General features: G+C 37.4%; 1 protein-coding gene across 7 annotated transcripts in view; it reads left to right on the top strand.

The window, feature by feature from the left end:
- Nucleotides 1–17,197, top strand: part of NR5A2 (nuclear receptor subfamily 5 group A member 2) — a 178,948-nt gene that overhangs the window by 90,240 nt on the left and 71,511 nt on the right. For all 7 annotated transcript variants that reach the window (XM_072648279.1, XM_072648277.1, XM_072648278.1 and 4 more), the window contains one exon: nt 480–599. In XM_072648279.1, coding sequence (XP_072504380.1) covers nt 480–599 — 120 coding nt within the window. The remainder of the gene's footprint in view (nt 1–479; nt 600–17,197) is intronic.

Genomic DNA, 17,197 nt, shown 5'->3' with positions numbered 1-17,197 from the left:
CACACTGAGAGTTCTCTGCACTGATGATTCCACTGAACCAAAAAAAAAAATCTCCTTATTTGGCTGCCTGATAGAACAAAATAGTAACTTCTTTCAATGATCATTCAGTAAATTAACCTTCAAGTATATAAACATGGGCTACTTAGGATTATTATAATGGTGCCTGTGGATCACTCACTATTTCACCATCTAAGATGCTCAAACCTTTGATGAGCAGGCTTTAATAGCTCTATTAATGTTCTATCTACCACTCTAATGGATTGCCTTTTCCTAGCAGTTCATTGATCATAAATACTTTAAGTATTTATACATGGCCTGAGCTCTTTTTGTTTTGAAAAACAATGCTCTGCTTGGTAAAGATGTGAATGTGCAGCGCTATCTTTAAATCACCCAAGCAAACCCACTTTCCTATAAACTGAGACTTATGCACTAAAAATACATATTTACATATGTTAAAATTCCTTCTGTTTCTTTTATAGGTTGATGACCAAATGAAACTGCTTCAGAACTGCTGGAGTGAACTCTTAATTCTTGATCACATTTACCGACAAGTGGTCCATGGAAAGGAAGGCTCCATCTTCCTGGTTACTGGGCAACAAGTGAGTGTAGAGGCACCGCAAGGGGAAAGTGTCTTTTTATTAAGCATGTTCAGAATGGCTGGAATCTCACTCAGCCAGAAGTACTCCTGTGCTTCAAAATGGAGAGACTGGCTCCACACAATTTAGAAAAGATGACTTTGTGTACTCTGTTCCTGGTCCGATGATTACGGCTAAACTTGCAAAGAGCAAACATAATCATAAACACTCTCCTTTTTCTGACCTGGCATATTCTGTGATGATTAGAACTTATAGGAAGGCTATTTCAAGGAGTTCTGCTTCTTGGATGGACAGACAGTTGGTCAATAAAAATGTAGGGAAATAGGTAAATGAGAGCTATGTAGGAGAGAGAGGGGGAGGGAGGGAAGGAAGGAGAGAGAGAGAGAGAGACAGAGACAGAGACAGAGACAGAGAGAGAGACAGACAGAGAGAGAGAGAGAGAGAGAGATCTCCAGGGGAAAGATTGCTGGATTGAGGCAGAGGACCTGAATTTGAAGGTACCACTTACTGCCTAGGAGCAAGGCATTTCACCTCTGAGTCTCATTTTTTTCATCTGTAAAATGAAAAAGCTGCACAAAATGACGTCCAAGGTCTCTTTCAGCACTTGAGCTATTATCCAATATACATAGAAATCTTTATAATACACTATAATCTCAAAAGGAAACAAGCTCTAGCAGTTGGGGGAATCAGGAAAGGCTTCATGGGACAGATGGCACCTGAGATAAGCCTTAAAGGAAGAGAAGACTTCCTAAAGGTATGGATGAAGAGTGCATGCACTCCAGCTGTGGTAGATGACTGGTGTAAATGCACAATGGCCAAAGTGTGAGTAGTAAGTTAAGGCCAATGCTAGCAGAGCCATTTGGTTGGAACTTAGAGTACATGAAGGGGAGTGATCTGAAATAAGGTTATAAGAACAGGGTTTTTTAGCCGGTCTCTTAAATTGCTTTTTAAAAATATTTTGATAAATATATTTCAATATAATTGATTTCCTTTGTAATCCTATGTATTTTATTTTTTTTATACAGTTAAAAACATTATTCTGAAAAGGGATCCATAGGCTGACTGTCAAAGGGCAGTCACACACACACACACACAGACACACACATACATATACAAGCATGCACACATATAAAATTTACATAATTTTATTATATATTTTAAAGGAATAGCAAGTTATACATAATAGATTTGCAGTTTTATGTGCAATCATCTTTTTTATCATACCATGTTATGAAAATGTTTGTTTTATCCCATAAATTAAAATTTTAATAAATAAAAAATGTCTAAAAGAATTCTGTGAAGGTACATAAAAGTCAGATCATGGAGAGCCTTAAATGCCAGACTAATTTTGTCCTCAAAGCAATAGGAAACAGTAAAAGTTTTGGAGGAGGGGGAATGTCTTAGAAGCTGCAAGGAAAGGATAGAGGAAGAATCATCATTCAAAAACCAAGATTTAAATAAGGCAGATATGTGATTATGAAAATAGCCCTTTCTTCACTTCAGATAGACGTCAACTTAGATGCACAAGTCTCCTAAATTTTAAGCAGTCTTTTCAACATAATGAAGTTACTTTAGTAATAATACTAACAAAATAATTCCCATTTGCACTTCACTTTGTGTTTTGCAATGAAAGTATTATGAATCATAGATCAGAAGAAAGGGGCGGCAAATGTGAATCTAATGAGCAAGAAATTGAGCAAAGAAAATTGAGACTGACTCTCAGAAAAGATGTCATGATAAGCCAGCGTGGCTTAGGCCAAGTAACATAATGTAGTCTCTTGGGACCACTTTCCAGAAAGAAGCAAATTAAATATATGCAGGGATATCCAGATGTCCCATAAACCCTCCAGCCTGTCTTTCCTGGGAGTATGTATGTGGAGATGGACTGTCTTTCTCTTCATACAGCCAGACATACTTCAGGTCCACAGTCATGGAAGGGAGTATAAGCCAAAGAAGCAGGGAGTCGATGCAGCAGATGGAATGCTGGGTCTGGACTCAAGAAGACTCATCTTCTTGAGTTCAAATCTAGCCTCAGATACTTACTAGCTGGGAGACTCTGGGTAAGTCACTTAAACCTGTTTACCTTAGCTTCCTCATCTGTCAAATGAGCTGGAGGAGGAAATAGCAAACTATTCTCATGTCTTTGCCAAAAAAACAAGACAAAACCCAAACAGGGTCACGGAAAGTTAGACACAACTGAAAAGTGATTCAGCAATGACAATATCCCAAAGAGAGTAGAGGAAAATCAAATAATATCCCTATTGAGCAATTCCTTAAGTTTATCTTTCTCACAGGAAACTCTGGCCCTTAAAACTGTGTGCAGCTGGTCCCTTTCCCATCCACCACATGGAACATGCCAGAGGTTCTCTGATGCAACTGAACAGAAATCTGAAAAGGGGAGACGAGCCAAGTCTAGGCACCATGTGTGCCAGTGACTCTTACCTTGTGAAGCAGCTTCCCAACCGAAGGAAAGAAACCAATCTATCAACATATATGTGTTGCATACCTATTGTGAGCCCCTGCTCTATGGGAAATGCTTTGGAAGAAACAGAAAAATCTGATATGATGATCCCTGCTCTTGGGAAAACAACACTCATTCCTAGTTAGTTAACCTCTGGGAAAAAACAATATTTAAATGGATCTGGGATCTCACTGATGTGGGCATTCCTTCCAGTAATATAGATTGTGGCTCATCCTTGCCTTCCCATCCTGGGCACCTCTTGTCCATGTCCTCTCAAAACTTCAGCACAAGGGGTTCTCCCAGGTGCTGGAGGCCCTCTTTGAGTGCTTGTGACATTCTGAGGATATAAATGAGACACATGGTCATCTCTCACTTCCTGCCACTTGATCAGTCAATTTTCTTTCTTGACTATGCAGTATTTCTTTAGTGGTGTTCTTAACTATGCCCTTCATTATTCAATTAAAAAGTGCAAAATTATGTGGATGTGGTTATAAATAGAAATGGAATTGAAAGGAGAGAGGTCATCTGGAGCCTCCCCTGTTCAAGGAAGATGCTAGGGGAAAGGTCAGCCTTGACATGGGCCCTGAAAAAAATGAATATTGGAAAGGTGAGGGAGAATAGGAAGGGCGCTGGAGATAGAAAGAATAGTGGCAGGTGGAAAGATGGGCATAACCATGAAGTCAAAGGACTGACCTGACAAGTGCTCAAAGTTCATGTTAGGCATTGGTAGAAAATAAGATTAAAAGCCTTTCACACTTCTTGATCTATTTGAAATTGATCTAAGAATAAAATTCTTAGAGTAAAATTGTTATACTCCCTAAGCTAATTCATACTTAACATTTATTTAACACTTTAAGGTTTGCCAAGCACTTTACAAATATCTCATTTTAACCTCACAACAGTTCTGGGAAGTAGGTGCTGTTATTATCCCCATATTACAGATAAGGGAAACTGAGGCAGTTAGTGATTAAGTGACTTGTCCAGAGTCACATAATTAGTTTTGGAGGCCAGATTTGAACTCGAGTCTTTGTGACCCTAGGTCCACAGGAACTCTATCCATTGTACCACCTACCTGCCTACAATTTCTTGATTTTGTGAAATTATAACTTCATGTATGACCCAGACAACTTGATGCTGTATTCTATTGCTGGCTGGAGTATTGAAATAAATTTCCAAGAAACTGTTTATTTTATTCCACTGAACCCCATCTTTTGAATACACTGGCTTATTCTGTAGTTATTGCATTATCTCCTTAGCCATTCTGATATAGTGTTTCCAAATAATGAATGCCTATGTGCTACTAATACAGTATATATTAGAATATAAGAGACAGTCTTCTACCTTCATATTACCTGCATTATGATACAGAAATCAAAATTTTCCTAAATTAATCATTAGAGCAGTAGAAAACTAGACAATATTTGCTTTCCCTACACTGTCAAGTTTAATAACAGACAGCTTAAAAAGTATTCTGGAGTCCTTGTTTTAGCATCTTTCATAAATCTGGTTCTCTGGATAATTTTTTTTAATTATTTGTATCTGATATGCTTTCTGAGCCCTTGTTCTGGGCCTTCTCCAAGAGCTTGCTTTTTCCACCATCTCCTCCCCACCCTCTCCAAGCCCACTCAGACTCCACATCCACTCTCTCTTATCTTCAATGTCTTCGTATCTACTTGTCTTGCCTTTATGCCTACAAGCATACTTAGGTCTGCCCCGATTTTTTAAAGGCACCAGTTCATGCCAATTGCCACATATTTTTCCTCCCTGTCTCAGCCAAACTCATAGAAAAATAAATCTAGACATATTGCTTCCACTTTCTCACCTCGTAATCACATTTCAGTCACATGTAATCTAGCTTCCCTACAGCCTGGCTAAAACTGCTCTCTCCAAAGTTAACAGCGATCTCTTAATTACTAACTCCAATGACCTTTTCTCAAATCAAATGAAACATTTGTAAAGTATACATAAGTATAGTACCTGGCACATAGTAGGTGTTTAGTAAATGCTTCTTCCTTCCCTCAAGCCTCCAAGCCTAGGATGTTCTCTCTCTTCTCCTCCATCTTATAGAAGCCTTAGCTTTCTTCAAGGTCATCTCCTCCATGAAATCTTTCTTGCTCTTCCTAATTGTTAGTGCTTTCTCCTTCCTAGATTATTTGAATTTACTTATCTCCTCACGTCTAGTATCCCACAGTAGAATGTGAGTTTCATGAGGGAAGGAAATTTACTCATTCTTCGGTGTGTTTGTATCCCTAGAACCTAACGCCTGTACTTAATAGGCACTGGTTAAAGACTTGCTGAACTAAAAGAAATTACATTGAGTCCCTGAATTCAATTCTTTGGCAAAAGGTAACCAACCTAAGAGTCTAATTACTGCACATAGAACCATCTAAACTGGAAGCAGCTCTAGGAGAGCAAGATACAGCAAACAAATTAATTTGATTTCGTTCCAGTTTGACTTTCAGAAATAAAAATGGACTTCTTGTAAATCTCTCTCAAAATACTCCCATCCCCATTCTTTAGAAATATTCTGTTTTTCTCATTTTCTTTCAACACTAAGTGCTACCCCTCAGCAAAGGCAATTACCATTTTGAAAGAAAATAAAGTTGCATGAGTGCACTTTTCATCTCTCTAAATTTTAAAACCAAGAGTAAGGAATGGATTTCACTCTGTTACTTAAGCCTTAAAGTGCCATGTAAATGTTAGCAGTTAATTGTAAATTATTTCAGGTTCCCATATTGCCTAGTTATAGAATCAAATGATACCATAGGCTACACATAATTCTCAAACTCGAAAATTCAGTGATTTCTCTTTGGGGTACCAGATTTCTTTTTTATTCTACTGCTAAGTCAGTCCAGCTGCCTTCATACCTTGTCCTTAAAAGAGGAGATAAAGCCATTTTTGCATATTTTTTTCTGGTAACCATGAAACAGTCCAATTATATACTGGGTAAGGATATATTTGTCCAACAAAACTTCTCACTTGTTAACTGAGCGTCCGGTGACATCACAGTGATAACTGACTTCAATTAGACATTATTTAAGTTACTTAGGGAAATTAGTCACTAGATTACTCATTTTCCTGGGTGAACTGAGTTGGATAAAATAATCTGACCCAAACCTTTCTTCTTTCCTCTATATCTTCTCCTCCTATTGGAACTAAAAGCAAAAGTGCCAAAAATAAAACTATCATGTACATTAATTCCCTTTCTCACCTAAAATAAGAGCTATTTCATGTCATGGTTGTATATTTCCCCTGTTTGCCCCTGATGCAATGTTGCATAGATATAGATTTAGATATAGATATAGATATAGATATAGATATAGATATAGATATAGATATAGATATAGATACACACACACAGACACACAAATGGTCCAAGCCACACTCAAATAAGAGTTCATATTACAGTATGCTTTGACAAGTCATCATCCAACCTCCACTTACCAAGGAAGCCTATTCCACTTTGGGGGCAGCCCTAATGGTTATGGGAAGTTTATCATTATGCCACTCCTAAGTTTACTTCATTGTGACTTCCACACATTGGGTCAGGTTTTCCCTCTTGGATCAAGTCAGTTCACACTATACTAGGTGCTAAATAAATATTGTGTTGAATTGATTTGGGAAAATTTCCATTTCAGATACTTCAACTTCAGCTGAAGTTACTTGTTGTTAACTCAAAATAACAACAATTTGCATTTACCTTGCATTTTCTAGTTACCAAGCACTTTGTTGTGCTATCTCATTTGGGCCTCAGCCTCAATCTGCAAGGGAGATCATATAAGTACTATTTGACAAATGATGCCATAGTCTTGTTGGTGTTCATTTGTTTTCAGTCATGTCTAATTCTTCCTGACTCCATTTGGGTTTTTCTTGGTAAAGACACTGCAGTGATTTGCCATTTCCTTCTCTAGCTCATTTCACAAATGAGGAAACTGAGGCAAACAGAATGAAGTGACTCACCCAGGGTCACACAGCTAGTAAGTGTCTGAGGCCGGGTTTGAACTTAGGAAGATGAGTCTGGCTGACTCAGCACTATATACCACCAAATCACCCAGCTGCCCAATGCAATAATCTTAGGTCCAATGATTTGAGCATAGAATCATAGATCTGAAGCTCAAAGGAACTTCTGAGGCCATCTGGTCCAATCTCATCATTTTATAGATGAGGAAACTGAGGCCAAAGTAGCTGAAGTGATTTGTTTCAGCTCAGATAGTAAGCACTAAAGACAGGCTTTGAGCCCAGGTGCTCTGACTCCAGGTCATACAACTAATAAGTAATGAAGATAGGACTTAATTCCAGGTCTGCTGACATTGAACTCAATCACCTTTAATCATGTCTCCAAATTGTCCCATAATTTTCGAGAAATTGATGAATTTGCGTTGTGGAACTGGGGCACCAAAGGTGTCATTGTATTTAACTGTTGGGAAAACCTTAGAGTGCTTTACCAATCCGAGTTGATACTAGCATTATTATTAAATGGGTAGTGAGGTAGCACCATGGGTAAAATGCTGAACTTGGGGCCTGGATGACCAGATCCAAGTTCAGATTCTGCCTCAGACATTTCTCTGATGTGTGACCCTGGGCAAGTCAATTTATTTGCCTCAGTTTCCTTAACTGTAAAATAGAGAAGATAATAGCATCTATCTCACAATGAGCATCAGATGAAATTACATGCAAAAATGCTTTGCAAACCTTAAAGTCCAATGTAAATAGAAGCTATTGCTAAGATTAAGCAGAGAGAGAGAGAGAGGGAGCGAGAGAGAGACAAAGAGAGAGAGGGAGAGAGAGAGGGAGGGAGAGAGACAGAGAGAGAGGGAGAGGGAGAGGGAGGGAGAGAGGGAGAGGGAGAGAGGGAGAGAGAGGCCAAATTAGTTACCTTCTATAAGGACAAACTTTTACTCACAAGCAGAATGCTGTACATCTACTCCCAGCAGAGGACTAGGCACATTATGTATGCCTGGAAATCCTCAGCGATTACACATTTTGACTTAGGGCATCTCAGGCAATCACTGTTCAGCTCACTCCTTTTCTTTGATAAAATCATCTTACACTCACCTTTCTTTGTACCTCTACTCTTCCTCTTTTTTCCTCTGAATCAGAGCAATAATGCAATGAAAGACTATTTTCCATCTACATGATTTTCCTCACCAGAATCAGAGAGAGAGAGATTTCAGGGCAGTTTTGTGTATCCCTTATAGAACAATTTTAAGTAACACTCTGTTTGTTCTCTTTAACACCGAAAACAAATTAACAAAATCCAGCTCTTTATTTTAACCTGTATTAAAATAAATCAACCACCAAGCCATGCATTTCTAATGTATCAAGTTTTTTAATAATATTTTCTATATGATCTGTAATAACTTCTAAAGTAAAAGGAAAAAAATCTTCTTTTTAACTTTCTTGAGAATACAAACATTATGTTAAATATGGGTGATGACACAAAACACACAAGATCCATGATTTTACCATTCTGGATACTTCCTCAATCAATTAACAAGCATTTTTCTTGAGCACCTACTATGTTCCTAGGCACTGTGCTAGACCCTGGGGATAGAAAAACTAAAGATAACCTGTGCCTGCCTTCAAGGAGCTTGTATTCGATAGGGCAAGAGTTCTTCACCTTTCTTGTGTCATGGACTCCTTTAGCAGTCTGATGAAGCCTATGGGGACCCTTTCTGAGAAAACATTTTTTTAAATACATAAAATAAATTGTTTAGGATTAAGTTCACAGATCCCAAGTTGAGAACTCTTGCTATACAGGTAGACAACGGGTACATATTTAAGTACATTAAATATAGATACAAATAAATATATGAGTACAAAATAGTTTTTTGAGGAAAGACATTAGTAGCTGGGAGAATCAGGAGAGGCCTCATGTATAAATCTTCCAGGCAGTTAAGAGGTACAGTGGATTGAGCACTGGACATGAAGTCCAGGATATCTGAGGTCCAATCTAGCCCCACATACTTACTAGCGATATAACCCTAGGTAAGTCACTTAATTTCTATTTGCTTCAGTTTCCTCATCTGTAAAATGAGGTTAATAATAATACCTACCTACCAGGATCGTTGTCAGGACAAAATAATACATGTGCAGTACTTCATAAACCTTAAAGGACCATATAAGTGTGAGCTATGAGTATTTTTTAAAAATCATCAATCAATGGCCAGCTTTCTAGAGATAAACCTCTCTGCATTTCGCTAACTGGTTCTTAGTAAGTAAATCAGTCTATCACAAGTATACCCCAAAGCTTTCTAACTTGGTAAGACCTTCCAGAGCCTTAGCTGTGGACTCAAAGGCATGGGATGCCCTGAGATTATATCCAAAGTCTCTCTGGCTTGGAAGTACCAGTCATCGTTTATCCTCTTCCATGGCCTTGGAGAATTCTGGGTACCCAGAGTCACCATTGCATCACAGGGGGACATCCTAGGAAGATCTTAGCAGAGGGACATGTATTAAGAATAAAAATTTGCCAGTGCTCTCTAAATATTTCTTGGCACACCTATAGGATCCTAAATTTGTCTTTTGATACTTAGCAGTACTTAATGTACTCCTCAGCCCAAACACAATTCATGTAGTCTTGGTGAGAAAATAAAGTCAGATAAACTGTTCTCATTTGATATGTAATTCAAAAAGAAATACCATCTTCAGGCTTCCCAAGATGAGATCTGGCCTCCCATTCTTTTTACAGAGTGTTCTAATGCTAATATGAAATCAGATCTTTGTTCCCTTTCCTACGAGCTGCTCCAAGGTCATTCCTCGATAAATAAAATTGTTGTGTCTTAACCAAAGTAGAAAGGCATATATTATCCCCATTTGAGGCTGAGGAAAGCTACCAACTATGAAGACCATATGCAATAAATCAGCCTTATAAAAAGCCATCTTCTTTTGCCATGATCTAAACAAAAATGTGTTTTTACTGTGTATGCCTGAGGCTAATATTTTATGGGTTAGCCAAGCTAGAGTCAGTAACAGTGAATCTTTGCACCATGGGTAATGAATTGGGTCACAGAAAAGGCATTGTCACAAAGGGAACCTCCGATGCTATCTGCCACTACAGACCTGTCTGACCCTGGGCAAATCACTTTATGCCTCTGGACCTCAGATGCCTCACCTGTAAAACAAAGGCATTGGACCAGATGACTTCTAAAGTCTCCTCCAGCTCCAAATCTATGATCTTATGATCCCAGGACTTGAGGAGTCATCAAAGAAGATTACATTAAACAACTATGCCCACAACTACCATGGTTGAAATGAGAAGTGAAACTGGAATCCAGTAGAGAAAATGTTTAGCCTTTCACCTAGCGACTTAAAGTCACCAGGACCTATGTTGAACATGGGTTCATAGAACTCAAAGTTGGAAGGGACCATACCCTCATTTCAAAGATGAGGAAACCAGAGTTCAAACCAGTTAAATGCCTACCCCCAAAATAATCGATAGCCAGTTTTGTGACGAAAGACTTATGAATCTAAAAATTACACAATACTGCTTCTTCAAGGGGATAAAGATGCTATAGAGTGTACCTGGAGTCAAAGGAACTACTGTGGGTTCAAATCCCACCTCCAACATTTAATATCTGTGTGACCTTGGGCAGATCCTTTAACATCTCTGCTTTCTTATCTGAGAAGTGAAAGGGTCACACTGTCATCTTTAAAAATCACTGTAGAGTTCTTAGAACATCATAAGTGCTTAATAAACATTTTCTTTTTGTTCATTCCTGTTCTAAACCTAAATGGTCTAATTCCATGACTTCATAGACAAGTGAAAAATTCTTACAGTCTGAAAGTTTGGAACTTGTGGAAAGCAAAGTTAAATGAATTGACTTTATGGTCTTTCTCTTGAAATTCTCTAAATGGTCAGGTGTAAAGTTACTTTATTTAAAAATTGTCACATTGATGTTATCCCTGTATACTTTTCCCCAAGATACTACCAGAGCTATAAGATGTAATAATTTAAATATGTATATTATCTCCTTTTACTTTAAATGTGTACATTTTAACCTAAATGCTTTCTCATTCTCTTAGCTATGAAAGGAATTGTTCATCAAAGTCCTGTCCTACTCTCATGGGTTTTCACCTCTCTCCACCTCTTCCATTTTAAGGACTGGGAGAGCTGTTGCCACCACAATTGGGCCTTGGGCACCAAAACTGTCTTCTAGTTGTAGGTTAATTCTCTTTCTCGTATTTCAGATAAAATAAATTTGGAATCTTTAAAGAGGAACTTCCTAGGGAAAAACAGAATGTAAGATAGGAAAACCTAGAAAAGAAGGATTTACAGAGCACAAAATTTCTTTTCCTATTGAAAGTCTAGCCAAAGAATGGTTTGGATAATGTACAGCGCCTCTTCCCATTCCTTATCCCAGTCCTGGCAACGGCTCTATCCAAGATCCCAGTATGGGGTTATTGAGGTTTACATCACAGCTAAGTATAGTGGATGCATTATATCTTCCAGGACCAAACTCATTAAGTCCAAAACAGAACTCAGTATCTTATTCCTCAAACCTATCCTTCTTCCTAACTTTTCTATTCCTTCCTCCCAATCACCAAGGTTTGCAGTTTCAGCATTATTCTTAACTCCTCACCCTCTCTCACTCCCATATAGCCATTTGATTGTCAAATCTTGTCATTTCTACCTCTATGATCTTTCTTGCTTCTTTCCCCTTGTCTCACATGACCCATTTCAAACCCTTAGCACTTCTAGCTTAGAACACTGCACTAGCCTCCTAATTGATCATATCACCTCCATTCTCTTCAAATCATCCTCCACATAGCTGATAAAATGGTTTTCCTAGAACAAAAATCTGACCATCCTATTCTCTACTCAGTCAAACCAGAATTGCTACATCAGATTGCCCCCAAATAATAATTCCTTTCTGTCCAGATAAAGTGACTTCTTTTTCCTTTTTTAAAAAAAACTTTTATTAATTTTCTTCTGAACTTAAGAAATAAAATAAGCATTTTCATAACATAGCAGAATAGAAAAAAAGATGATTGTACATGAAACTGCAAATGTATTATATAGGACTTACTATTCCTTTAAAATACATAATAAAGTTATCATGTAATGTTCTTTTTTCTTCCTTCTCATCCTAGAGATGACTTCTTTATCTAAATAATTATTATTGTTAATGATAATAATTTAATAGTTCCCCCATACCTTTAGACCAATCAAACATAAACCCATCTCCTGTCCCCAACCTACTTTTCCAAATCTTGTTCCACATTTCTCCCTCTCCCTCACTCTGTAATCCAGCCAAATTCTCTCTACTGCCCTCACATATCATACTCCATCTCTCTGCCTTTGTTTGCTTGCACTGTTTCTCTATGACTGGAATGACTTGGACTGTTTCTCTATGACTTCCTCCTCACTTCTACCTCTTAGAAGCCTTTGTTCATTCCACAACTCAGTTCAAGCACCATCTTCTTCATGAAGTCTTTCTTCATCCTTCCAGCTTCTAACGTTCTTCTCTTCCCTTCCCTTTTTATTCATTTTTATATACATTTGTACGCATTTATCTTTGTTTTGTCTCCCTAATAAAATATAAGCTAATTAGGGGCAGAAACTGTTTCATTTTTTTCTGAGTATATCCAGTGCCTATGGCAGTGTCTGGTACATAGTAGGTATTTAATAAATAATGATTGGTTGATTGAGTGTCCTGCCCTCAGATTGTCACAACACAATTCTGGCACAGTGCTTTCTGTCAGTCTCCAACATTCCTGGAGTCTTGTCTCTATTATCTCACCTCTTCAGTAGACAAGATAAGTCTGCCTTCTCTGCCTCATTCAAAGCTCATGCTTTTTGGACCTCCCACTATGTTCCTCTTTCTTGTTCCAAGGACAGCACCTGGACTCAGCTCAGTCCCAGAGCTTAACCAGCAAGCAACTTCCAACTTCCCCCCCACTACCCTCCACAAACCCCAATTCTCTTTGACAGCACATTTGGTGATGGCATCATCACCACCAGGGGAATGAATAGTTGTCCAAAAATCTATCACTGAAATTTTGTAATAGAAAGATGTTCTAACAGAACATGACAAACACTTTCTTTTTCTTTCTGGTTTTTGTAACCTCATGACCTTTCTGACACATAGTAGGTACTGAATAGAACCTTATAGAGTGAATGAAGGAAAAATACACCTATAGAGAAAATAACACATATTTCCATGAATAGTAAAGGATCTTTTTCCTCACAGAATTTTCTGTTAAAGAAACCATAGCAGAGAATCAAATACAATGTCTTAAATTATGATGCCAGTTAAGTAGATGACCTGTAAACTCTCTTTCTGACAAAATTTTACAAATTCTACAATAGTGAACATGATCTAACCAGAATGTATACATCAAGGCTCCTCAAATAACAATTCCTTTCTCTCCCGATGAGGTGGCTTCTTTTTCTAAATATTATCGTTAATGATGATGACAATGATAACAAGAGAGCAGGGACCATTTCTATCTAAGCCCCATTAAAAAGATAAAAACAAGATAGTAATAATAACCCAAAAGTGTATGGACTTTAAGCTTCATAAGTTTTTAACAAAATACATTATCTCATCTACAATGCAAATACTCTATAGCACTTTGTTATCAGTTTTAATGTTTGCGTATTTTAGCTAATTAACAACTGAGTAACATCCATCCTAAGGGAAGGGTCTACTGGTAACTTACTCATTATCTTCTATTATTGTGTATCATGTTAAAGTGATAGACACTGGAGAATGTCCAAGTCATCAAATTTCACTCCTTAGAATGAAAGATGATTTAGCTAAAGTGGCTTTCTTATTCCCAACGATGGAAATTTATTTGAAAGGGACAGCAATTTAAAGTGTTTCTTCAATACCTTTCTACATTGTAGTGACAAAATGATCATGTATAAGACAGCAATCAATTAATTGTACTAAGTACGTAAAAGACAAGGCCAGCTGCCCCAGAAATGAGCAAAAACCCTCAGAGTCCAAAGAAAGAAAATTTAATTATGTAATAAAATGTAAAGTGTTTCAGATATACTGAGAAGTTTGTGAATAGTCATGTTTTCTTCATAGCTATACAATTTTTTTATTACAACTCAATTGGGCTAGATGGCCTTTGAGGTACCTTCCAAGCTTCGAATTCTAGGATTTTGTGTTATTACAGCCATTTTGAAAGTATATTGTTGTCATTCAGTCATTTCAGCTATGCCTGACTCTTTGTGACTCCATTTGGGATTTTCTTAGCAAGGATGCTGGAGTGGTTTGTCATTTCCTTCTCCAGCTCATTTTATAGATGAAAAAACTGAGGCAGACAAGGTTAACTGACTTATCCAGGGTCACACAGCTAGTAAGTGTCTAAGGCCAGATTTGAACTCAGGAAGATGAGTCTTCTTGACTTGAGGCTGGAAGCTCTATCCACTGTGCCACCACTCTTCCAAATAAGCATATCTATCTATCTGTCTATCTATCTATCTATCTATCTAGATATAGATATATATGTACATATATAGATATATACACATATGTGCACATATATGTATGTGTGTATATGTACGTATATGTGTATATACATGCATATATATTATTATTAATTTATTGATTGATTTCTTGAGATGCATTTTACTAATTACTGTTCTTCCTACAGGATATTTTATTTCCTATCCCCATACCTTTCCATAACGGTATTCCCCAGATCTGCAATGCACACCTTCACCTTTAGTCTCCCAGAAAATCTAGTTTCTTTCAAAACTTGACTCAAACACCATCTCCTATGTAAGGCTTTTCCTGATTCCCTACAGCTGATGGTGCCTTCACTACCACCCCACAAAAATGACCTGACATTGACTTTGCATAAATTCTATATTTGCTGATATACACATATGCTATTTCCTCCTATAGAATATAATCCCCTTGAGGGCAGGAACTGTTACATTTTTGTGTTTTTGTTGCCTATGCTTTGCACAATATTTGGCACATAGTAGACACTTAATAAATACTGCTTGATTGACTGATTACATCTGTTTAAATCCTGGGAAATATTTGAAAATATTTTTCAGTTATATTATTTTGAGATTTCTTATGTTTTAAAGTTCAATTACTTGGATTCATCATTGTATAGAATCTCACACAATTCCTTTTAAAAACCTAAGACTCAAAACAATAACCAAAAACAGCAGTAGTAATAATAACTAACATTTATATGAGAAGCAGCCTTGGAACTACCAAGACCTGGGTTTTTATCTGGTCTAATTGCTTAAACTCTCAGTTCTCTAGGTAACCATCTTAGAGGTTATTAATCTGGGATCCATAAACTTGGGGTTTTTTATATTTAAATAACTATATTACAACATGATTGTTTTTCATAATCCTACTTATTTTATGTGCTTAAAAATATTATTCAGAGAATAGGTTCATAGACTTCACGAGATTTCCAAAAGGGTCTATGGCCCAAAAAATTACACAAAATTAAGGGTCAAAAAATATGGGTCAAGAACTCTATTCTACGACTTTAAGAAGCACCTGTTTTGGTAAAGAGAATGTCCTCATCCCTGAGTATCTGATATCAATGAGATCAGTTCTAGTCCCTATCCTTAATATTTACATAGTTCTAAGTTTGGCCAAGCATTTTACATGTCATGTCTATTGATCCTCATAACAACCCTATGATGTAAATGTTATAATTGTTCTTACTTTACAAATGAGGAAACTGAGGTTGCAAAAGGTTAAGTGACTTACCCAGGGTCATGCAGCTCATGCCTAAGGTACGAATCAAACTCAGGTCTTCCTGACTTCATGTCCAGTACTCTATCGCTATGTTCCCTAGCTGCCTGAAAGTATTATGCATACTTTATAATACTTTAAAATGCATTCTAAAGTATTGTATCTATGCATTTGCATGCTTATTAGGAAGAGCTAATATGCTTTCCAAATGGCAATGATGGTAACATTTAATTTTGTGTTATTTTTAAAATTTATAATGATGAGGAAAGCAAGACCATTCTCATGTTTTAGAAGTAAATTAATGTCCACAAGACACAGCTGTCATTTTCATGTTATAAGGTGTAATATATAGTAATATTAATATGTATATAACTTCATTTTAAATTAAAACTGATAGACATTTCTAGCTAGTCCTGTGTTCCGTCTGCCATAATGGGAAAGCCCAGTTGATAGAGAAATGTCCCCTATTCTTCTTCTGAGAAAGCTCTCAGAGAGTGGTCTTAGTCAATAACCATTTGTTTGGGAAGCATTTCTAGGGAAATCTCTTTTCCTCTGCTTTTTCTTTATGCAGAACAAGTTGGCCCATGTACTTTTAGAAGAGAATTTAAAGCCCAGTCAGAGGATAGGCATGACTAGGGCTCTTCCCCCTCACGCCACATTAGGACAAGGTTTACCTGGGTGTGAACTGTGATGAGCAGCTCCCTAACTGCCAAGAAGGACGGGCAGAGATCATGTAATACTATCATAATAAGAAGAAATAACAGCCACAACAATAACGCCACACTTTTTACATCCTGGCTATTTGTCACCTCTGTTGCAGCTTGGTATCCAGATCACAAGTGTTCTGACTTTTTTCCAGTCCCATATTGTGCAATAGAGGTTAGAGCATCTCTGAGGGCTTTGAAGACCTGAATTGTAGGGACAACTATCAGCCACCTCCAAGTAGAAAGTAGAAAGGACTGCAACATGCTTAATGGGAAAGCTTGCCAAAGTAGACATTAACTGAGGCTTTTTCATGCACAGTTGACTTTATATAAACTGATTGACACCTTTGGGGGTCGTCTTTCCACTGACTCATAATTTTTCTCACTCTTGAAAAAGATTTCTTGTACACTTGGTATTCTCTAGTTAAAGCTGAAAATTCAACTCATCATATTTACACAATAAAAAAAATCCATTCTGCCTTGTTTTTAATTGCAAATCCTACTCAAGGGACCAGTTCTCCTGCTTAGGAGGCAGCCCTGTGCCTTCTACAAGAGAACCAAGAGCAGTCAATTATGGTAATGAAATGTCAATAAATATAAAAATTTAATACAGTCTGCTCTTGGTGAGTGGCAGATGAGGACTTGCCTCCCAGACAAATTTGCTGCTGCTGCAAATATTAAATGCACCTGAAAGAGTAGCCCGTTGCCTGAGAGCTCTCCAAGAGGAGGAGGATGGGAGATTCAGGTACC

The sequence above is a fragment of the Notamacropus eugenii genome, chromosome 2 (assembly GCF_028372415.1).
Source record: "Notamacropus eugenii isolate mMacEug1 chromosome 2, mMacEug1.pri_v2, whole genome shotgun sequence".
Classification (NCBI taxonomy): Eukaryota; Metazoa; Chordata; class Mammalia; order Diprotodontia; family Macropodidae; genus Notamacropus; species Notamacropus eugenii.
Note: the sequence above shows the minus strand (reverse complement) of the source record. Positions and strands in the feature narration are given on the sequence as shown.